Source organism: Nelumbo nucifera, chromosome 5 (assembly GCF_055504915.1).
Source record: "Nelumbo nucifera cultivar China Antique chromosome 5, China Antique-T2T, whole genome shotgun sequence".
Taxonomy (NCBI): domain Eukaryota; kingdom Viridiplantae; phylum Streptophyta; class Magnoliopsida; order Proteales; family Nelumbonaceae; genus Nelumbo; species Nelumbo nucifera.
The window spans coordinates 67,589,047-67,613,409 of NC_142653.1; the positions used below are offsets into that span (position 1 = coordinate 67,589,047).

Below are 24,363 nucleotides of genomic sequence, written 5' to 3' on the forward strand. Positions count from 1 at the left end.
TCAAAAAAGAGTAGACTACGAGTCACTCCCAAAAGCCTACGGGCCACATTACTGCTTAAGACCTGGTCGCCTCTCCAGCACGGGCAAAAATCAAAAAAGAGTAGACTACGAGTCACTCCCAAAAGCCTACGGGCCACATTACTGCTTAAGACCCGGTCGCTTCTCCGGCACGGGCAAAAATCAAAAAAGAGTAGACTACGAGTCACTCCCAAAAGCCTACGGGCCAAATTACTGCTTAAGACCTGTTCGCCTCTCTGGCATAGGCAAAAATAAAAAAAGAGTAGACTACGAGTCACTCCCAAAAGCCTACGGGCCACATTACTGCTTAAGACCTGGTCGCCTCTCCGACACGGGCAAAAATCAAAAAAGAGTAGACTACGAGTCACTCCCAAAAGCCTACGGGCCACATTACTGCTTAAGACCTGGTCGCCTCTCCGGCACGGGCAAAAATCAAAAAAGAGTAGACTACGAGTCACTCTCAAAAGCCTACGGGCCACATTACTGCTTAAGACCTGGTCGCCTCTCCGGCACGGGCAAAAATAAAAAAAGAGTAGACTACGAGTCACTCCCAAAAGCCTACGGGCCACATTACTGCTTAAGACCCGGTCGCCTCTCCGGCACGGGCAAAAATAAAAAAAAAGAGTAGACTACGAGTCACTCCCAAAAGCCTACGGGCCACATTACTGCTTAAGACCCGGTCGCCTCTCCGACACGGGCAAAAGTCAAAAAAGAGTAGACTACGATTGAACTGAACTGATGGGGGCTCTCCCATAGGAATAGTGGTAATGACAGTTCAAAAGGAAAATACAATTTTTTTTGAACTGTTTAATTACATCATTCCTAACTTTGGTTGAACTCTTAAATCAGATAGTTCCTAATATGATCCTATCTGTGTTATATTTTCTTGGGTAAAATATAAAAAACTCCCATCAAATTTCTGATAAACATATATTACCTCTCCTTTAATTTCATTTTAACAAATACCAGAATTGCCCCAATTAATCGCTAGGGCATCATTTAAATTTTTTTAAAATACCAGAATTGTCCTCATTTGAACTAATGACACTTTCACAATTTGGAATTTTTTTTTAAAGCAAAAGAAAACAACGTAAACCCTAACACCACTAAACACTTGCAGACTTTGCAGTTGCACCATGCTTTGAATATTCTCTTTACCGGAGAATAATTTCCTTTTTCCTGCAATTGTTCTTCATTGGTGATTGTTCATGATGGGGAAAGTGTTCTGTTTCTGTTCTGAAGCCCATTTACTCAGTTCCTTAGTTGAAAAAACAGAGTATTCATTTTCTTCACTGATATAAGGTAAAATATCATTGTGAAAGTGTAATGACCCCAGCCAGGAGATCCAGGTCTGTACAGGTTGGTTTCCCATTTACTTGGTTGTAAGAGACTAAGAGCACATGACACTGGCCACATTCCCATCTACAACACGACTCTTGAAAAGGGGGTTGAAATGGGTCATCCAGCTCTTGTTTACTGACCTGTGTCACCCACAACGCCACAACCAAATTCATATATAGCACAAAAATAGTAATGAATGATCGCTGCATACTTAATAAGGATATTTCATTTTACCTGAGTACTAAAGTGAAGGGGTGCTCATGATTCGGTTCGGTTAGTGGGCCTATTTTTTAAATTTCTGGAACTGGCAACCGAAATTGAATCCAAACGATCGATTAACCGATTGATTAGTTCAGTTCATTAGTTTTTTTATTTCTTTATATTTATAATATATATTATAGAAAATATATATAAATATATAATAAAAACTAAAAATATATAATATTATATTTTAAATGATAAATAATATATTATATATTATAAATATATATAATGCATATTTATTAATTTATAATATATAGAAAATATAATATATATACATAAAATATATAAAAATATATGAATATTGAATACTGATTGGTTTGGTTAATTGTTGATTTTCTATATTCCTTAATCAAAACTCAATGAACCTGTACCTTCGATTTTAAAAATAATAAATCACCCCATTCGGTTAACCGAATTTTTCCGTTCCGGTGGATTTTTTTTTATTTTTCTCCCTTCCACGCATCCAGCAAGCAGTGACCTTAAGCCGATTCGGCTTGCCATCATTGCTTTGTTGCAAACCTGGAACGTAACCGGTTGTATTGCTGACAAGAAGAGGATCTTCACCAAGAGTCTCTTGGCCTCTTCCCCATCTGGCCTCCCAAAATATGTTCACGTTTGGGCTCCAATAGTCAGCCATGTATGACTTTTCTGTGTTTGTATTATATACGCATGAAGAAAAAGAAAAAAGATAGGTCCCTGATTAAGGGCTTGTATGGTGTATCTTTTTGGAAAGTTTTTTTGGTAGTTCTCATAGTTAAAGGACACATTGAGCTTTTTACATGAAGATTTCAGCAGTGTAAAGTACGTTTTGCAGATGCGGGTCTTTCCGTATAAGGATAAAACGTGAAAAATGTGAAAAGCTTTATTTGGAGGTTCCCAAAAACAACCCAAAATGGGTTTTTCACGTCTTGTTGGTGTTCTCTCTTTTGGCGGCTAGATCTTCCGTGTGCCAAATGGAAATAGACCGAAAATTAGTCTTCCAGGCTTGTAAACAACCGAAAGAATGTGCGAAAAAACATGCCAAATGGGCCCTAGGAGTGCTCACGGTTCGCTTAACCAAATCGATATGTTCGGTTTTTACATTTAACCGAACCGATGCAACTGGTTAACCACGGTTCAGTTTTTCAGTTTTTTTATGCCCCTAAAATTAAAAAAAAAAGGAAAAACACAGTTGAAGAGAACTGGGATCGCCACTTCGCCAATGTCGTTGAGATGCCTCTAACCCGCAGCCAATCCTCCAATGTTGCCGAAGCAGGAGGGATCGCCAGTGTAGGAGGCCGTCAGTGAATAGGTCGGAGGGCGGAGCGCCGAAGGCCAGAACCCAGAACTGGGAGAGTGGGAGTCTGAAAGAGTGAGAGTTTGAGAGAGAGAGAGAACTCGGAGAGAGAGTCCCAGAGGCGAGAGAGAGAGCTCAAAGAGAGACCGAGAGGCGAGAGAGAGAGAGAGAGAGAGCTCAAAGAGAGGCTGTGAAAGAGAGAGGGAGTATGAGAGAGTGAGAGTCCGAGAGAGAGAGAGAGCTCAAAGAGAGGGAAAGAAAGGGATGCACGATGGGTGTTAGATGATTCAGACTGTCAGACAAGTTGTTCGCCAGTCTGGCAAACTAGCAAACCTAAAAGTCTCAGACTCTCAGTTTGATAGTCTAAACATTAGATTTAAAAAAATATAATATATATATTACTGTATATATATCGATCGGTTCGATTAACCACCGATTTTTTTAAATGATTAATTGAAACCGAACCGAAACCAAATCAACTCAGTTCGGTTAACCGATTTTTCAGTTTGGTTTCGGTTGATTCAATCTTTCGGTTTTTTTGCTCACTCCTAATGGGCCCTACGTCTTTCTTTATTGAGGATAGGTTTGGTGGACAAGTAGATGTTCCAAAAGATAAGAAACTAACTTTAGCCAGCCCCAATGCCTATCCGAAGACACTTTAACTCATTACGGGATCACTCAACTATTATTTGGTTGAAAATAAGAAACTAATTTTGTACCCAGTTGATTTAACTTGGCATCCAAAGGTAAAAGAACATTACAGTGAAAGTGTGAAACACACATGTAGATCAATTGGGGTTCAAACTCTCCATTATTAAATGATAATAGGGCCAGATTTTGAAGAACTACGACCTGCATCATCTAGTAATCCAAACTAGCAGCAACCGAAGGAGGCAATGAGGGAAGGTGATACGAAGCACTAGGAAGAGGAAGCGGGAACCTCCTAGACGTTCATTAAGAAGTTTTGTCTGCTCGACAATTCCAACGTGTCGACCATCTCGGCCAACTGCGAAAACGAGGTTTTTACTGTCACCGTCAGAGTTTAAACTCATGGCAGGAGACAATGTGCAGACCCGTGAGGGCCATAAGTTCAGATGATTCTGCCATAGACGACTCCACCATTTCAAGTTTGGACAATAAAGCTATACCTCACAGAGTCACAGAGGCTTTGATTTGACTCATCCACCAATACTGCTGGTCTGCAACTGGGCTTTCCGTCCATCTTTGACGGAATTTGATGCTTTCAAGTGATTTTGTTAGAGTCCATAACCAGTTAACCACCTTAATATGTCTTTAACGTCGATTGCTTCGTCATGGTGAGGAGGACCATCGACGGGAACGGTTTTGGTGGCATTGGGTTTCTTCATCTTCATCTGGAACCTTGGCCAAGAGAGCTAGCGCTTTCTTCTCCGACCACTAGATCTGCCATTAATTTCTGCTAATTTCATGTCGTCGGGGTTAAGGTCTCAGCCTTAGAACCTGAAGCAATACGGGTTCCTGTGTCATGTCTAACCATTAATGAGTTTTAGTAAAAGTATATATAAAAAATCATATATATAAAAGGATAAATTAGGTATTTAAAAAAATAATGCATCAATCAAATGTTTTTCATCCGACTTATAGTGATCGGAGGAGGTTTTGTTTAAGTAAAACTTGAGAGGTGAGAGGAGGTTTTTATGATTGTCAAAAACCTCAAAGGAAGTTTCTTTAGGGGTGAATATTCAATTAAAAATCAGATTGAATAAATCAAATTTAAAAAATTCGAACTTGTAATGCATAAAATCGAACCGAAACTGAGTTATTTAAAAACCAAAAAATTGAAACCAAAATTTTCGATTTAGTTTTCATTTAAAACCGAACTTCATTAATATTACACTAATACATATTATATATATGTGCATTATAATATATATATATAGGTCAAATAATATATTATATTATACATTTTATATTATATATAATAAATTTTGGTTAATCAAATTTTCAATTGTAAAAACCGAAACTGAAAGTAAAATTTTATAAAACTGAATTGAAAACCAAGATAACCAAACTAAACAAACAAAAAATGGTTTTCTAATTTTAATCAAACAATGCTCACCCCTAATTTTCCTACAATTAAAACATAGAAAATTGAAAAAAAATGGGATAGAGAATAGAGCAACGAGAGGTCAGTTGACATGGTTCACTTTTTTAGTATATAGTATAGATTTATTATTGCCATTATTTATGTATTTTATGTACATACATATTTTGCATATTATATGTCAAAAATTTCAAGCTTATAGGCAGAAACGTCACTGCTTGTGGATTGGTTCGGATGCCGATGGGTTGGGCTTGGACCCCGCATTAATTACTCCGATATTTAGCAGAGACTAGAAAATTTTATTTACTTGCACTTATAGAAGAAACGAATCAGAGAATATCAAAATTGATTGATTGTAACAATTTTGATTTGTTTGGATGATTTGGCCCCACAACAGTGATTGAGAATCATCTAAAAACCCAGATCAGATCAGGAGAATAATGAATCTGTCACAGATTCACAACTTAATAGAATATTCAACCTCTATGGACTATGGTCATGAGTTCTCTCTTCCTGGCCCAAGCATAAATACGAGAATAACAAATTGCTTCATTTGGGGTGGGCTATCCAATAAATCCAGATTTTATCTCTTTTCGCCAAATGGTCTTTGATGGGCCAAAGAGAGGAAAAATAATAAATAATAAAAATAGAAAAATTATGTTCAGAGATTTGAATCTGAAAATGTTGTTTTACAGACCTCAAAAGCTGGTATAAGATCGTAATCTACCCTTTTATTTTTTTTGAAATAACACACATTGTCATAACGCCTCTTCTCGCTCTCGCTCAACAAAAAAGGGAGAAGAGAGAGGTGAAAGGGAGAGAGAGAGAATGCTGATGGGCAAACTGAAGAGGGAGAGAGTGGAAGAGAGGGGAGGGCGAACTGTTAACGAAGAAGGAGGAGGAGAAGACAAGGAAGAGAAGGAAGCAGAGAACTACTGCTGCCTGAAATTGCAGCGGAGAACTGCCACTGCAGCGGCGGTGATGAAAAAAGAAGAGAAAAGAGAGGGAAAGAGAGAGAGAACGGATGGAGACCTGCTGCTAGTTCGCCACCGCTGTCGAGAGGAAGGGGTGAGTGCACAATGTCGAACAGTGCATTCCTGTGAATTTGAGAAGATGAAGAATAAGGAAAAAAAAAAAAAGAATACAGAGGAACGACGAAGGAAGAGAGAAAGACAGGGAGGCCGGAGATGGGGGTTTGCAACTCTCTCTCTCTCTCGCTACCCTGTTTCTCTCTCTCGTATCACCGCCGCCGCAACACTCAGCAGCGGCGGCTCTCTCTCTCCCCCTGTCTTCCCGCTTCCCGCAACCGCCGCTGCAAGTTGCGGTGGCGGTTCTCTCTCTCGACCGCCGCTGTCTCCTCATTTCCCTGACCATCTCTGTCACTCCTTTCTTCACTCCCTCCCCGTTTGAAACTCCACGCATCCTCTCGGCACGGACAGCAGCTGCTCGAACCCAGTAGCAAAGGCTTGGCATAATCAACACGAACCCAGTAGCAAAGACGTCCGTGGACAGCGGGCTCCCGGAACTAGGGAAAAAACAGACGGTGAGAGAGGCCCTTGCATTGAAGGAGATGGGAGCTTGCAGTGGAAATTGCTGGATTTGGCCTTCCATCACCCAGAGAGCTTAGCAGGCTGCAGAGGTCATTGCCGCGGTTAATGGGATCGATCGGTGGTAGATACACTTTTCCAGGGGTCTGAATCTTTTACTCACCCCAGTCATCCTTTTCTTTTCCCAATGAAACTGTAAAAGGTTTTCTGACTTTCTCCCATCACACTGAAATTAATTTGGAAGTAGAGTATAGTCCAATAAAATCGATAGTTTCACTATTTCCTCCTCTTTTATATTTTCTTTCTGTGAAGATTGAAGAACAATAGCGCCCTTGTACAGCTTTATGAAGACAATTTGTATGAGGTGTTTGATCAATTTCTTGTGTTATTTCGTTTATTTTTTTTATTTTAATTGTTTCATTTATTAATTATTAATTATTAATTTATTATTTTTATTTATATTGTTTGAATATTATTTTGAGGTTGAAGATTTTTTTTTATGATATAGTGTAAATTTAACTTAATATTTTCAAATAGTATGTTTTAGGGGTAAAATAGTAAAATCAATAACTTTCAAATGGTAAAGGGTTGATCCAATACAAACAAACTTATGGATTCAAATCCTCTAAAAAGTAGAAAAGCATCTATGCCTCTTTTCAAATTTTAGACATTTAATTTCATATCTAAATTTTCAGATTTATCAAATGCCACCTAAGGTTCAATCGGCCAAGTTGGTCCAAGAACCTAGAATCGTTCAGACTTCAGAGCCTCTCTGACTACTGTAGAATTTCAGTTGGACTTATCAGGCAGGGTTATACTTCAAACTAATTTAGTCTATCTTGTTTGGGCCACTAGCCCATGACAAATGACAGATCTGTTATTATTTAGGCCACTCTTTAGCCTTTACATTTTACACTGTTTAGGGCTCAGTCAAATTTTGGCAAAAGCTAAGGCCCTGTTTGGTTTGTAGGAATAGGGGTCTAGAATTGGAATTGGAATGAATTATTCTGATTCCAATTGTTTGGTTGGATGGATTCTGAATCCCATTCCCATTCTTGGTGGAATGACATTCCCCTATTTGAGGGAATGGCCATTCTTTCCCCCTCCCTTGGGAATGAAATCACATTCCTCTTGATTCTGTTAGACAATGTTGTAATACCCAAAAAAACCACTAAGGTTAATAATGGAAGAGTGGGTGTTGTAGGAAGGGGGATGTTTGGAATTTCTTTTTAAGGGGGGACTTCTTAGCAAAAAGGAAAAATGTGATTAGAAAAGAAAACCTAATTTCTTTAGTTAATGTAAGAACTCTTTCCTCCTTTTTTCTTTTCAGAGCTAAGAAAAGGTGAAGACAATCCATCATAGGAGAATCAAGTTGGGGATTTATCTAAGTGATTTTTGGCATCAAATCACTCTTTAGGTAAATCTTTTTGTCCCTTGGATTTTCGTTTTTCATTTTCTTGTGTATTAAACTTAAAATTAGAATTTTTGTCGGATAATCATTTTCCAGACAATCTCTAATAATAAAAGTAGTTTTAATAGAGACTTCTTGACATTAGGAATCCAATGAATTCAACCTTGTGTCTTTTGGATTTGTAGATAGAAGAAAGCTAGGTTAAATTTCAGATTAAAACATAAGGGATGTCAGCCGACTTTAGGCCGTCAAAAATCGACATTATGGTGACGTTTTTTTTTACTAGATTTTGGTTCTAAATTGCAATTCTCAATGAGAACTTCGAAACGGATCTCTTTAGACGAGAGTAATGTTTAAATTGTAATGGGCTGTGAAACCTTCATGACGATATATCATACTTGTGAAACGGACTTTTGAACTAGAAGTTATGAGTCTTAAGATCCTTTGAGCACAACAAATATGGAAATTTGGGAGTCTCAAAACCTAAGCTAGTAAGCTACCAGGGATTTCTATAGACTAAGACAATAAGTTTACAATTTTCCATAATCTCTATTATATTAGAATTAGGGTACAAGGTCAAATATACCTTACTTAAGTATGGGAGAAGTGAACTAAAAAAGATAAAATAGAATTGTCACATCATCACATAACTTAAACATAATGAAAAGACTAAACTACTCTTACTCGACCAACTCCAACACTCCCCCTCAAACTAGAGAATATATCTCATATAATCTTAGCTTGTTACATGTATAGTTCACTCTCCCTGAACTCAAACCTTTTGTAAACAAATCTGCCCATTGATCACCTGAACTCACATGTTCTGTGGTTATATCTCTAGTAAGAACTTTCTCCCTCACAAAATGGCAATCAATCTCTATGTGTTTTGTTCTTTCATAAAAAACTGGATTAGATGAGATGTGGATTACAGCTTGGTTGTCACTATACAATCTCATAGGTTTTCACATTGAGAATCCAACCTCTTGCAAAAATATTTTTCAGCCATACTAACTCACATGTAGACCTGTTCATGGGTCGGGCCGGGCTTTCACTCTATATTAATAGATTCTTCTAAGGCCCGAGCCCGAGCCCAGCCCAGCCATCGGGCCTACAACTTGGGTCCGTGCCCGGCTCTTATAAAAAGCTCGAAGGCCAGGCCTGGGCCCGAGCACGAAATTTATCCCATGTTGTTACTACTGCTGAGTCGGGCCGGGCATTTTTGACAAATCCAAAGCCCGGCCCGTAACACAATCGGGCTTACTGTGTTAGGCCCGAGATCAGGCCCGCGGGCCTAATTACATGACCAAGCCCGACCGGGGTGCGGGCCGTGCCATCGGGCTACTCGGCCTATGAACAGGTCTACTCACATGTAGTGCGTGCCATGGCCATTTATTCAGCTTCAACACTACTCCTTATCACAATAATTTGCTTCTTACTCTTCCATGTCACCAAATTTCCTCCAAGAAACGTGCAATAACCTGTAGTAGATTTCCTGTCAGACACCGAGCTTGCCCAATCTGCATCTGTATACCTATCTCAAGTCTTCCCCTGGTTTGTACAATAGCCCATGACCTGGAGCTCTCTTCAAGTACCGTACAATTCTAAGAAGTGCACCCCAATGAGGTACTCGGGGATTTTGCATAAATTGGCTCAACTTCCCCACTAACCATCTATATCTTCTAGGATCATCAAATATTTCACCTGCATCACTATTCAACTTAGCATTTGGTTTCATAGGTGTTTCAGTTGGCTTTGCACCTAACAATCATGTTTCTTCCAAGAGATCAAGAACATATTTTCTTTGGCACAAGTTTATACCTTGTTTCGGCCTAACAACTTCTATACCCAAGAAATACTTCAACTTCCTAAGATCCTTTATTTGGAAATAGTTCTTCAGAAAGACCTTTAGTTTGTCAATCCCTAATTTGTCACTACCATTTATGACTATATCATTCACATAAACCACTAATAAAATCTTTCCAACTTCAGAATCATAGTTGAACACTGAATGGTCGACCTGATATTGTTTCATTCCAAAGTTTTTCACATCACTAAACTTACCAAACCAAGCACGAGGAAATTGTTTTAGCCCATAAATTGCCTCTTTTAGTCTACACACCTTACCATCCTCCCCCTAAGCAATAAATCCTAGTAGTTGCTCCATATATGTACCTCTTTCACAAGGTCACAATGGAGGAAGGCATTTTTAATGTCAAGCTGAAACAAAGGCCCATCATACATATCTATCAAGGAAATTAAGACACAAACCGAACTAATCTTAGCCATAGGGGAGAAGGTTTTCATATAGTCCACCCCATATAATTGAGAATGACCTTTAGCAACTAGTTGGGTCTTCAACCGATCCACACTACCATTTGGTAAATGCTTAACAGTTTACACCCATTTACAACCTGCAACATGCTTACTTGGAGGAAGAGTGGTGAGCTCCCACGTGTGACTGTGTTGAAGACCAAAGAGTTTCTCATCCATGGCTTGACGCCACTCGGGTGAAATAAGGGCCTCTTAGACATCATTGGGTATAGATATAGAGGACAATAGAGAAACAAATTGGCAATGTGAAGTGGAAAGGTGAGAGATAGAAACATAATTGGAAAATGGGATGTAGGGTACAACTATGTTTACCTTACTGTAAAGAAATGGGAAGATCAAGTTTAGAAGGCTCTAGGACAGGAGCAACTACAGGATTCATAGACGGGGTAGAAGCCGGAGGAGTGGTCGGTGTTTGTCGATGAGTATACACGTGTTGGATCAGTGGTCGTTTAGTAGGAATCGACACTGGAGGAGGTGAAAGTTCAGAAATAACAAGAACAATCGGAACGAGATCACCAATTGGAAAAGGAAGAGGAGTCAATGGTGAAGAGGACGGTACACCAGGTCCCAACAAGAACGGATTGGACTCAAAAAAGGTAACATCAGGGCAGAAAAACAACTTTTGAGTGATAGGATTGTAATATTTATACCCTTTCTAGGTTTGAGAATATCCAAGAAAGATACACTTAATCGAGCGTGCATCCAGCTTGTCTAAACTAAGATTCAAATTGTTAACAAAGCACGGCACTAAAGACATAGGGACTTAATGGAAAGGGAAACAAAGTGGGGAACAAAATAGAAAAAGGGGGATGAATCGTGAAGAATGAAGGAGGGCATCTGATTAATAAGGAAAAAAGCAATAAACATTGTGTCACTCTAAAAGCATTTAGGAATGTTCATATGATAAATAGACCGAACAATCTCAAGAAGATAATGGTTCTTTTGTTCAACCACCCCATTTTGTTGAGGGGTGGATGCACACGAAGTTTGATGAAAAATAGAAAACAATTCACTCTTTTCTTTAATTAAATAAATCCATGTCATTTTTGAATAACCATCAATAAAAATGACAAAATACTTGTAACCATACTCAATTTTAATCGGACCCCAAATATCTAAATGGACTAAAGCAAAAGGGGTCAACACATGACTATGAACCCAAGGATTGAAGGAAACTCAATAGTGTTCCTATACTGACATGACTCACACTATAAAGAAGACAAATGACTCAAAGAAGGAACTAGTAACTTGAGTGCCTTGAGAGATGGATGTCCCAACTGACAATGCCATTGAATATGAGTTAAGGAAGTTTGAAGTGCAATTGAAGACCCATCACTATCAAGATAATACAATCCACCAGCATCATGCCCTCCACCAATCTTCTTCCCCGTCTTGAGATCTTGAAAAACACAAGATGAAGGGTAAAATGTGATAGAGCAATTAAGGGCCTTAGTTAATTTACTAACTGACATGAGGTTGAATGGAAATTTAGGCACATATGGAATAAATGACAAAAAAAGAGATGTAGTTAAACATTACCAACACCACAAATGGGGGAAGAATAACCATTGGCCAGGGTAATAATTTGTGATGTGGAAGTTTCATAAAGGGAAGAAAACACACTTGGAGTCTCGGTCATGTGGTCAGAGGCTCCAAAATCAATAATCCAATGAGAAGGTTTGGATGTCAGACAGGCCATACCAGAGTGTGCAAGAGTGGCAATGGTATGTTGTGAATTGGCCTAAAGGAACCTCTCATAATCATCTCATGACAGAAGGTGTTTGATCTGTTTGTTGGTTACCACTTATATCGCCCCCACTAGCAACCGCATGATTAGCCCATGTAGAGAGTGGGCCATGTAGATCATAACAGAAATTAATTGAATGCCCTTCCCTGCCACAATGTATACACTTCCTAGTGGTGTTGTCTCTTCCTTTACCACAACCTCCCATTGAGTCACGACCTCTACCACTTTCACCACCATGACCAAACATGGGACTATCACGAAATCCTCAAAACGCATGTCCTCCCCTTCTATTACTATGTCCACTTTCTCTCGCTACAACAAACGTTGATCTGTCAAATGTTGTGGTATTCTTTGTGGGTCCTAATGAAATCCTATGAAACCGAGCAAATATTTCTTTAAGTGTAGAAAGAGCAAAACTTCTCAATATTTGTAATCTAACTAGTTCATACTTTGATTTCAGATCTGTTAAGAACCTAGTTACATCCAGCTGCTCCCTTTGTTGTTGCTGAATTTTAACATCTGGAGTTAAGGGATGATAGACATTGAGCTTTTTATAAGGTTTCTCATATTGGCGTAATACTCTTTTAGGGTTTGATTTCCATGATGCAAATTGAAATACTCTTGATAGAGGTGATATACTCTTGTAGCATTACCATGTCCAGAATACAATTTCTTGGCATGTTCCCATATTTCTTTGGTTGTATCTAAAAACATAAATTTGACACTTATCTTAGGTTCCATATTGTTCCACAATCATGTCATGATTTGAGCATCTTCTTGTTCCTAGTCATCAAACCCTAGAAATTCAATTGATGGTTTACCCTCCTTTACATAGGGATTTTACGAATTATTTATTGTTATTAGTATTACTATCTTCTTTCGTATGTTTGATCCAACTAGGTTGTTGAAATGTTACTTACTGAAAGTCGTACTCATTATTCTCACTTCTCTTCTTTTTGAAATGTTGAAGCAAAATAGCTACAGTTTGGGATTGCTTAAGAGAGAGCGCACTAGAAAAAAAAATTCTTTACATTAGAACTTGTAGTAGACTTTATTAGTTAGATTTTATATTTATTTTCTTTTTTTTTGTAGGCAAGAGTTTTCACTAAAATCTTATACATTTAATGAAATTCAAGTTGTTAGAGATTATGTGATTTTACATTTAGTTTATAATTTGTTTTGATCTAAAGTTATTGTCAGAGTTTTGGATTTGATTGTGAAGAAGTAAAGTCTTACATTCTAGTAAGCATGTGGCGTTGTCTCGTGCCTAACCTTGGTTGGGTAGTGGGTGCTGAACCCAACCAAAGATAAATATTCTTGCTCTGGGTTAATAATTTGCAGATAGTGATGAGTAAGGTCGTTTTCCACAGGGATTGGGTGGATTTATTTCCATGTAGATGGATTAAGGGGGATTTGTAAAGCTAAGGAAAACGAGTAAATAGCAGAAAATAACAGAAAACAAAAAATTAAATTGATGGGAGAAAACTTCCGATTGAAGGGATAAGTTTAGCTTTGATTCATAGCATTGATCCTTGATGCAAAGATAGATTCATATGTTTATGAATAAATTGGTTATAGCTATTAACAAGCTCTAATAGTCAGCCTCTACTCTTATTATTCGACAACCAAAACAAGCTCTTTGATTGTTTCCCTTATTAATAGGCAATCCTAAACAAGCTCTTAGGATTTAACCTATTAATAGCATTAAGAGGGGAGAGACCCAATTATGGTCAGCGATCTCACAAGCTCGGATCGTTTAAACCAGATCATATATTTTCCTAACATAGATCGAAAACTTTTTTGCAATCAATTTATGTTAGTTGCTACCATGATCGAACCTACCAATCATATACGAAACTGGAGGTTCAATCAGCCATAGATTATTTCCATTGAATGAGCAAGGGGCCCTTCTTGCTTAATCAACAAAAATAATCCTCACAGTTAATTAGCAGAAAACATATGAATACCCATAAACAATGAACTAAAATAAAAATCAATTAGATCTCACAATATTACAGAATCAAGGCTTCCCTAACCCTTCAACCAGAAATAAAAACTTATAGACACTTCATGATGAAAACGCAGCTTCTAGATGAGAAAGGGGGGCGAACTCTTGCTTCTTCCTCCTTGGTTGTTGATTTCCCTCTCTGAAGACTGAAGCTCTCTTGGAGGAATTGATGCCTTGGGTGCTGGTCTGCCCCCCTTTATATAGGTTTGGGGAGAGGGCTGCTCTCCAACTCCCTTAAGGAGATTATCCTCAAACTGGAAAGTCCTAATCTAATTTGAACTTATCCTATCTAACTCTTATCTCTTATCTTTCTAGGATTACAATTTGAGAATTTAAATCTGATAAAACTCTTTTATTGAGATTACATTCAACTTCTATTCTAATGGAACTCTTGGATTTTGAATTCGAACTGGGCTTCTTTAACAATTCGGGCTTGTTTCAAGACTCTTCTGCGAAATGGGCTTCAGCTTATGAAATGGGCTTTGCTGGCGAAATTACTCTGATTTTGGGCCCGAGTTCGTCTTTGATGCGGACCGATTCTGCCAAAACCCAAAACATAAAAGTTGTGGGTTTTTTCCTTATCTTTCCATTGCTTCTTGAATTGTCCAAATCGGAGTCTGGAATTGAGAGTTATGCCCAGATCACTGATCGGTGCCGAAACTGTGCAAAATCATCTGATTAGCCTTGTTTTCTTCCAATCGCCTTCTTGCTTGCCCTGAATCGAAATACAAGAGTAATGAGTCCAATTAGGTACCAATTAAGTGTAAAATACTGAATATTGAGGGATAAAGATATGACAAATTTTATTCTCATCAAATCCCCCCACACTTAAAACTTTGCCCGTCCTCGGGCAAGTCAAAATTCAAGTAAAAAAAAAAACAAGAATAAACTAGCTATCCTACAATTTTTTTTTTTTTTGTAGCCAAGGAAGAGGTATTTCTCTGTGGACATTGTTTTGATGATTATGAGATGAAAGGTTAGATGTAAGAGACCATTATAGAGCTGATTGCCTGATGGGATTTATTTTACATAAGTCCATTATCCTTGGACCTTGGGTCTTCATAAGGCGACTGAATCCAATGATCATTTATGTGTAAATGTTAAACCCAAACTGAGCCCAAGCTGATTGGATAAGGGACTCACTACCCTGAGTAGTGAATTTAGTCTATGTCTGATAAATTTCTTCTTATCATAAGCCCTTTCAAGTGATCTTCCCCTGAACAGGTTTAATGGAGACCAGAAGTCTACACTGTAGCTTATATGCATGTGTCAATAAAACTCAACCCACCTCTTCCTATATCTTAGACAGTTAGACTTACTCCTTGTTCCGAAAGGAATTAAGAAACTGATTAAGAAGCGCCAACTTTCTGCAGGTAATGTGTTGTAAATCTTCTCTCAACCACTAGAATCGAACCCCGCATCTGTTAATGCCGACCTGACAGTCTACAGACTACAGCTTGAGGAAATGAGTAGTTATTTTCTGAAGCCCTTCTTGAGTATTGGGAAACTTCAATATAAAATTTCAAATGGGTTACATCAGTCTTCTCGTGTATAACAAGAAGCGTGAACTCGGCATGTGCATGGATTTATGCGTGGGGCATTCAGATCCTCAATTTCTGCATTTTCTGTCTCTACTGTTCTTTCCCTCTACTAAATTATTCGAAAAAACACCGAAACAGCTTTGTGAATAGTGTCTGTCACTGTTTTGCCATCCAAAGAAATAAAACCCTGAACATGGGATGAGAGGAATAGTCTCTCTCTCTCTCTCTCTCTCTCAATAGTTTGACATGCTTGGGTTCAATCAGTAGGCATCTCCATGCGGACTTCTCTCATATAAATTGCTGTTCCCTTTTCATCAATCTGTCTATCCATCTCTGTGCTTATTCATGGATCATCCATCAAACTTCCGATCCGTCTCGCGGGACTTCAAGGTACTTTTTCTCATTCTTCCTAGGAAACCTCCCTGTTTGTCCATCTAAAGTATGAAGGTTAGTTTGGTGGCAAGATACTGTAAAATGCGTTATGTGTAATCAACTTGATCCCACAGTATCACTTCCTTCAAATGTTGGATCAAATTCATGAAGATCTTTACCTCTTCTTGTAACGAGTAAAAGTTTTTGCTAAATCTCACTTATTTCCTGATCTTGTTACCATTGTTCACTTCACACTGTTCAAGTTAAGGGATCTCATCTGGATAGTTCTAGCTACCCATATTTCATATTATAATCTAAGCATGAAATTTCACATGACAAATGATGTTTCATTTTCCCATACATGTGAAAGACATGCTGAAACCAAACAATCCAACTGATGAAAAGCTCAACTTATACTTCTTTATCCCTTTTCTCATCATGCCCACTGTCTAATATAGGAATCTCTTGTCTCTATCTGGTAACTTTCTTTATCTTTCTCCCTTTCTTTTTTAATCCTGCTTCATGTACTCCCAGCTTCAATCTGGCAAAAACATTTGAAATTTGTCTCTTTTGATTGGTTTTCTGTTTTCTAAATCTTCTTACTGCTCTCCACCCTCGTAGAAACCTCCCTTTGAGCATTAATTCTTTCTAGGGGAATTTAAGATCCACTCCACCTCAGAATTCATAACTTCATCGTACAGTTTGGGTCAGTGTAGGGGGGGAAGATGCCAAATTCACGGGAAGATGGTGTTTGTAGGTGGAGTGGATCGTAAATACATTGGGGAAAATAGTTTCCCTATTCTGAGGTGGACTGAACCATAAATTTTCTGTCTTTCTTACTCAAATATGGCATTCTTCTCAAACAATTGGTAATACGCACAATCTCTAGACGACTAAAGTGATGCTTCCTCAGTAGATCAACTTCTCTTGGAGATTTGTTTTGGTCTTTGTTCAATGGAACTGTAAACTGGCTTTGAATAATTTGGTTCATTTGAGCAATGGATCAACCAAAATAGCATGCACAGCATAGAACATTTCAACTTTCTATCCATCTAAATGAATCCTAAATCCCCATATCTTTATTGAGGGAACAATCAAAACCTAAGTGATCCTGTGGACCTTGCTTTTCACATATTTGTTAACCAGAATGTAGAATTGAGACCTTCTCTTTCATTTTCTTCTGATTCAACATAGCCTACTTATTTTGTCCTTGAGATATATTCTTCAACAAAACCAGTTTAAATTAATTCACCTTATATCTTCTTGCATTCATGTGGTTGTTCTCAACTTACTAGATATTCTTCCAAGGCACTAATATACATTTGAATTTTGGTCCCTCATACAAACCAGGAGGATATTTGCCCTTAATCTGCGTTTGAAGATTGAGAGACTGATTCTTCATTTTGAAGTCAATGGTCATTGAGAAGGAATCTAAGACTTCTAGAGAATATGCTCATGAACCATGTTGAAAATTTGGAAAGAGGAAGTCAGGTTTAGCAAAATAAAATGGTCTTTTCTTAACTTTCTCCTGAATATAGTCATCACACTTAAGCAAGTACGAACTTCTTATCTACATAAAAACACCTTGTTCTGCATGATTTACGCTTATTATATAAAATCATGTAATTTTCTTACTAAAAGATCCTTATAGAGGATGATATTGTAGCTCAAAAGTGTACATAATCTTGCAATCAATCTTATTAGTTAAATGTACTTTTTCACTGGATCTTTCCCATTGAAAGTATCAAGAGGCTGATTCTTGATTTTTATGTCAATGTATCAGTGAAAATGAATCTAATATTTTCAAAGAATATGGTCATAGACCACACTAAAAATTTTGAAAGAGGAAACTAAATTTAGAAAAATGTAATTATCTTTTGTAAGATCTACTCTTGAACCACTAAACTTAGGAAAGACTAACTTTTCATTTACAGAAAATGCCCTGTTCTGCATTTACACTTATTATATAGAAGCATGTTATTTTCTTACTAAAAGGATCCTTAATAAATGGTGATTAAAGCTCAAAAGTATACATAATCTATTATCCAATCTAGTTAGTTAAGTGCACTTATTTATCACTGGATCTTTCTCATTGCATGATACCATATGCTTGATCATTTATTGTGATCTAAAACACTCTGTTTTGCAAGTTCTTGTTCCAGAAGTCGTGCATCAGGTCTAAATTGATTGGTCCAATTTTTCCTCCAATCTATAAACATACTCTAATTGTAATATCCGCAACCATTCTTGTAATAGATTCTAAATTAGTGTGACTAGGGACTTTCTTTGATGATTAATAGGCAACCCTACTTCTCGCTTATGTTTTATATTTTGAATCAGTATTAACTTTTTCAGAAATATACTTCACTTTTTTATGCAAAAGATAATCAATATTCATTTGAAGAGTGAAGTTGTTAACACTTGACAATAAATAGTATATTTTGTAAAAAGCGATGCTCAAAAGTCTAAATCTAATGCTTATATGGTTTTAGATTGTCATATTTTCACCATCTAGTTGTTTTCTTGCATGATTTAATACAGGCTGAAGCATGGAAGCATACACTCCTTCTATCATTTCAGAGCCTAGGAGTAGTTTATGGTCGCCTAGGTATTGCTCCACTCTATGTATTTGGGACAATTTGCATAGAGGATATCAAATCTGAGGAGGGTTTATATGGACTACTTTCCTTTGTGTTCTGGACAATGACTATCATTCCTTTTGTGAAGTATGCCGTCATTGTCCTGAGAGCTGATGATAATGGAGAAGGTAATCATATTTAGGACAAGTATTTTCTATTCCTAGTTTATTTATCATCCTTTAGAGCCTTGGCCATCAAACACCAAATTGACCAATCTGTGCAGGTGGTATATTTGCTTTGTACTCATTGTTATGTAGGCATGCCAAAGTGGGTTTTCTGCCAAGTCATAGAATTTCTGATGAGATTCTAAATTATGAGATGGGAAGCCTTTCGAAGACCAAGGTTGACTCTAGAGCTAGAAGAGCAATTGAAAAACATAAAAGTAGTCACTATCTTATGCTGTTCTTGGCATTATTTGGTTCCTGTATGGTGATTGGTGATGGAGCTCTAACTCCAGCTATTTCAGGTCCGGAATCCTGATTATAATTATCTTAGTTGTCTTGGATTTTTGTTGCACAGTTACATTTTTCTGGTCATCCTTTTAGTTACTTCTATTGATGACGCCTAACTTGAAAGGAGCTTATTTGTTTCTTCTCTCCTTCTAGTTCTGTCAGCTTCATCAGGTCTTGAACAATCATTGTTGGATATATCAGATCACTGTAAGTGACCTCAATCAAGCGAGACAGATATGATACTCTAAGACATTCTTTTTGCATTATGAATTGCCATTTACTTGATTATTTTTTCTTTCTCCCTTTTCTTTTCAGTTTTTCCTTCCCCAAGTACTCGAGACTCAATATCAAAAGCTCTGAAAAGATGTAAGTTCTCTGCAGTGAAAACCAACAATTCATGATTGGGAAGTCTGTGGAAAGGCTTGGTAATTATTGATTTATTTACTTGTGGGGATTTCTATTATAGTGTTTTTAAAAATTATAATAATTTATTTATTTGCAACACTTTTCAACAAGTCCCTCTTAGTGAAATGGCCATGGGTCTTATGGACTTTGTTTTCAAAAAACATGTTAAAGGATTTGGTCATGTGAAGAGCAACTTCTGAAAATTTCAGATTTTCTCTAAACTGCATGTGTGGGTGCACAAGTAGATTTAGGGATGTTAGTTGGTCAGGTTATGTGGTAAACCCACCTTGACCGGACCCTATCAGCTTGAGTTTGTTCATCCTTGATGCATTTTGAATTGGGTTGGATTCAGATTGGAGTGACTCTGGGTAGGTTAGGTTGAAAACATGACACATTGACAACCCGACATGGATGAGGGAAAATCATTATAACTTGAATAAAGTTCCAACATTTCATTACCTAAATTCCAACTGTTATGTAGCTTCAATAAGAGAGTGATCTTGGCTATCCAAATGTTTTTTCTTTTTTAATTTTTTTGGTGATCTAGGGAAAGTATTTCCAAATTAACCAGATCTAAAAGCCAAGATTAAAAGTTTCCAATTGGGCGAAAAGACATATTGGAGAAATGGCCACTTGGGACACCCAATAGCCTATAAATAAATCAAGTGGGAGGCTTCCAAAGGACACAGTTATAATCTCAAAGTTTTCTCCTCTTGAGTGTTTTTCCTCTCTTGTTCTCTCACTATTTTTCCTTATTTTTGAGCATTTTCTTTGCCATGTTTGAAGGAATTTCAGCCTTTATTTTCATACAACTTGATTTTAAGAAAAGCAATCTGTTACAAGTTGAAGGGGCTAACAATGGATATGACATTAAACAGAATGGAATGGCGAAGCAAGATTCATGTAACTGATCCCATATAGTTGGGATAAGGATTAAAAAATGATGATGATAGAACTAGAGTTTGGGCATTGCATCTTAGGGGCAGAAGTTTCCTGACACACCTCCAATTTAGATTAACTTTCTAACAGTGGGGGAATTTACTAAGTGATCGATCAAAAAAGGCAGTACCTTAAGTGGTATGAGTATGACTTGCCCTTAATTGTTTTATGCAGATTGATTGAGTTCTTCTCCAACAATTTGTGATTCAAAATTTTTGTTTATAATTTATTATGGATGTAAGCTGAAAAATATTCTTTCATAAGGGTTAATTACCATTGGCAGACTAAGCTTGTGGATATACTTCTGTGCTATGTTTTCTTATGGCATTATATATGTATCTATGCCATGCATATGCATATATGTAGTATATGTATCATGTATGTATGCATGTACATACTAATAGGATCTTGTGTTTATTGAAAAAACAAAAGCATCTGTATACTGTATTTCTGTATATTTTTCTCTAGATATATTTGCTTTCTACATTTTCACATTTATTCCCATGAAGAATTTCTTAGCACATGCATGAATATGTTTATAATGTTGGTCCATCTAAACTGCATCCTCACTATATATGGAAAGACAGTTCATGGAAAACTTATACTTCTGTTACAGAGCTATAAGATGTCCATAGAGTATGACTATTCTCCTCATCCATTCAGAATATAGTTTCTGTATATATGTCAACAATCAACATATGTGATTGCCACCTATTTATATCTGTAACTGTAAGATCTAAATTGACCTACATATATTGTTTTACCATATAAGATCGTTACCCAATGTTGATCTCAGGCTCCCATCTATCTGGGGTCTTGGAAGGGTTAGATTGGGAATGGTCCTAACCTTTAGAATTTATTTTATTTTATTTTTTTCACACAAAGTGTATTCCCACACAAAGTGTCTTCCCTCAGACTTGAATCTGTGTTCTCACACTTGTCAGCCCGAGACTTTACCATTAAACCAAGTAAATGATCCCTATTGTTTATTGTATAAGAGTAAAATCAATTTGTAAGGATTGATCTCTTGTTACCGGATAAGGACCTAACAGTTGAGATCCTATGAAATTCTTCTTACTAAGTACTTAACCCAATTCCATTGGTTACTTTAAAAAAAATCATTTTAAATGCTGAGTAGTTAAGCAAATTTCACTCTTAGTCTTGTCTAATGATCATTTATTTTGACAATATGCTATAGGCATGTCAATTCACACCATGTTTTCTGTGACAGATGTGCCAGTTCCTGCTGCATGTGCTATATTGATTTGCCTCTTCACACTGCAGCACTATGGTACCCATAAAATTGGGTTTATTTTTGCTCCTGTTGTCATTATTTGGCTCTTATTTATCAGTGGAGTGGGTCTATATAACATCATTCACTGGAATTACCACATTATACATGCCTTTTCCCCAGAATATATGTATAGATTTATAAGAAACATTGACATTAAAAGTTGGAGGTCACTGGGCAGCATCCTTCTATGTATAGCCGGTAACTTGTCATGCATTGACACCAAGTTTCTATAGTGGAGTTCCTTCTTCCAACTCAAAGATAACATGTTTATTGATTTATTTTGCCATCACTCTACCTTCTGCAGGATCAGAGGCAATGTTTGCAGATCTAGGCCATTTCTCAAAGAAATCAATCAAGGTAATAGACACCAAAGATATCCCAATTGTGTTGTAATATCTAACTTAAGTTCACTACAATTATTAATTTTTTTATTACATCTTTCTGCAGATAACCTTCATCTTCTTTATTTATCCTGCCCTCATTCTATGTTACACAGGCCAAGCAGCATTCATATCTAAAAATTGGTCTTCTCATGGACAAGTTACCTATCTTGGTCAATCTATACCAAGTAAATTGCTTTTTGGCTGTAATTTTCCTTTGAATTTAACCATGCTTTGTGGGTCCACCCACAAAATTCCTAACTCGTTTTTTTTTGGATTATGACATGGCTAGTCCAGAATCTTTCCATCATGTTTTCACAGTACTATCTTTACTAACATCTGCGGTGGGAAGCCAAGCAACTATCACTGCTACTTTTTCCATTATAAATCAGTGCCTAGCACTTGGTTGTTTTCCAAGAGTAAAAGTAATTCACACTTCAAATAGGATACATGGGCAGGTCTACATACCAGACATCAATTGGGTATTAATGTTCCTCAGCCTTGCAATCACAATTGGTTTCCAAGACATCAGACTGATTGGAAATGCAACTGGTATGCATTCCTAAATTCTCTTATTTCCATAAATTTCTTGAGCTAATTTTTAAAAACTGTATCTAAGCAAAGATTCTTTTATTCCTCCAGGTCTAGCTATAATCTCTAGTATGCTAGTAACAACTTGTCTCATGTCTCTGGTGGTCGCTTTGTATTGGGAGAAGAATTTGTCTGCATCAGCATGCTTTTTGTTCATCTTTGGCTCCATTGAAGCAATGTATTTGTCAGCCTGTCTGTTAAATTTTCACAGAGGGGCATGGTATCTTGTTGTTCTTCTAGCCATTACCATGATAAGCATGTTAGCATGGCATTATGGCACCATGAAGAAGTATGAATTTGATCTCCAAAACAGGGTGTCCATGGATTGGCTTACAGATATCAGCCCAACTCTTGGAGTTGCAAGGGTCCCTGGAATTGGTTTTATTTACACTGATATTGTGACAGGGATTCCAGCCTTCTTCTCTCATTTTATTACAAACCTTCTTGCATTCCATCAGGTACTCATCTTTGTTTCCTTCAAGTCAGTTCCAGTTCCTCATGTCCCACCAAGCAAGAGATACCTTATAGGCAGGTTGGGCCCCAAAGAATACAGGGTGTATCGTTGCATTGTAAGATATGGCTATTGTGATCGTATCAGAGATACTGATGACTTTGAAAATGAGTTAATATGTACAACTGGGGAGTTCATTTCCATGGAAGAACATGATTGTGAAGTCTTGAGGTCTCCAGAAGGAAAAATGATTGTTATTGGGACCCCAACGCAGGAGGGAAAAACTTTAATTCCAATAGATGAAACCAGCTCCAATTTGACTTCAATTGTGGACTACAATGAAATGCAGAGAACTCAGTTGGGTGGTACATATGGGGGTAGCCATCCTCCTATGAAGAGAAAAAAGGTGCGATTTTTGTTGCCTCCAGAAAGTCCTATGATGCAGGCATCTGTTAGGGAGGAGTTACAAGAACTAGTGGATGCCAGGGAGAGTGGGACTGCATATTTCCTGGGTCAGTCACATTTGTCAGTACGTGATGGATCAAACATTTTGAAGAAATTCTTGATCATGATCTATGTTTTCCTTGACAAAAACTGTCGAGAGCCTCTAGTGGCCCTAAACATTCCACATGCTGCTCTAGTAGAGGTTGGTATGGTTTACTCTATTTAAAGTATTGCATTAGAGTTTGTTTACTTCCTGTAACTCAATCTCCATCCTTAAGTTCACTAAGCAAATTAAATGCCACATGATATTTTTCATTGTTTCCATAAATTTTGAGTATAATTTTTAAATAAATAAAAAATGATAGAGCAGAGAATAAAAGGCCAAGACAGCATTTGCACAAATGAAAGAATAACCAAATTATATATTGTATTTTGATGGTCAGAAACCCATACAAATCCAGAGTTTTTATCCAAGATGCAACCCTGAAAGAGATTCTGTAAATTAATTTCTCCTTTGTCTTCACCTCGTCTTGAAAAATACAATTATTTCTTTCTTTTATTTTTTTTGAAAAAAGGTAAGGTAAATTTATTAAATCATAAAATTAGGACACAAAGAGGCCTTACACAAGAGCCAAAGTTAGACCCGAGGCCCAGACAACATTACAACTCAAGAAGGCTTCTAGAACTCAGAGGGGATCCAAACACCCTGGTTTGGAGACCTTTTACAGATGCAATTCAAGACACCAATTTGCTAAAAGAAATAGAAATAAGACTGTCTACATCTTTTGCCTTGTTCTGGAAAATTCTATTGTTTCTCTCTGCCCAGATG

At 37.3% G+C, this 24,363-nt stretch overlaps 1 protein-coding gene across 1 annotated transcript; it reads left to right on the forward strand.

The window, feature by feature from the left end:
• Positions 1-15,347: 15,347 nt before the first annotated feature.
• LOC148791725 (potassium transporter 6-like) lies at positions 15,348-23,874 on the forward strand. Its single transcript, XM_088887332.1, has 10 exons — positions 15,348-15,957; positions 18,481-18,706; positions 18,802-19,044; positions 19,184-19,237; positions 19,346-19,396; positions 21,606-21,866; positions 21,973-22,025; positions 22,116-22,236; positions 22,346-22,600; positions 22,691-23,874. Exons 1-10 carry the CDS (start codon positions 15,913-15,915, stop codon positions 23,758-23,760), a joined length of 2,379 nt encoding a protein of 792 aa, XP_088743458.1. The 5' UTR covers positions 15,348-15,912; the 3' UTR covers positions 23,761-23,874.
• Positions 23,875-24,363: the final 489 nt, after the last annotated feature.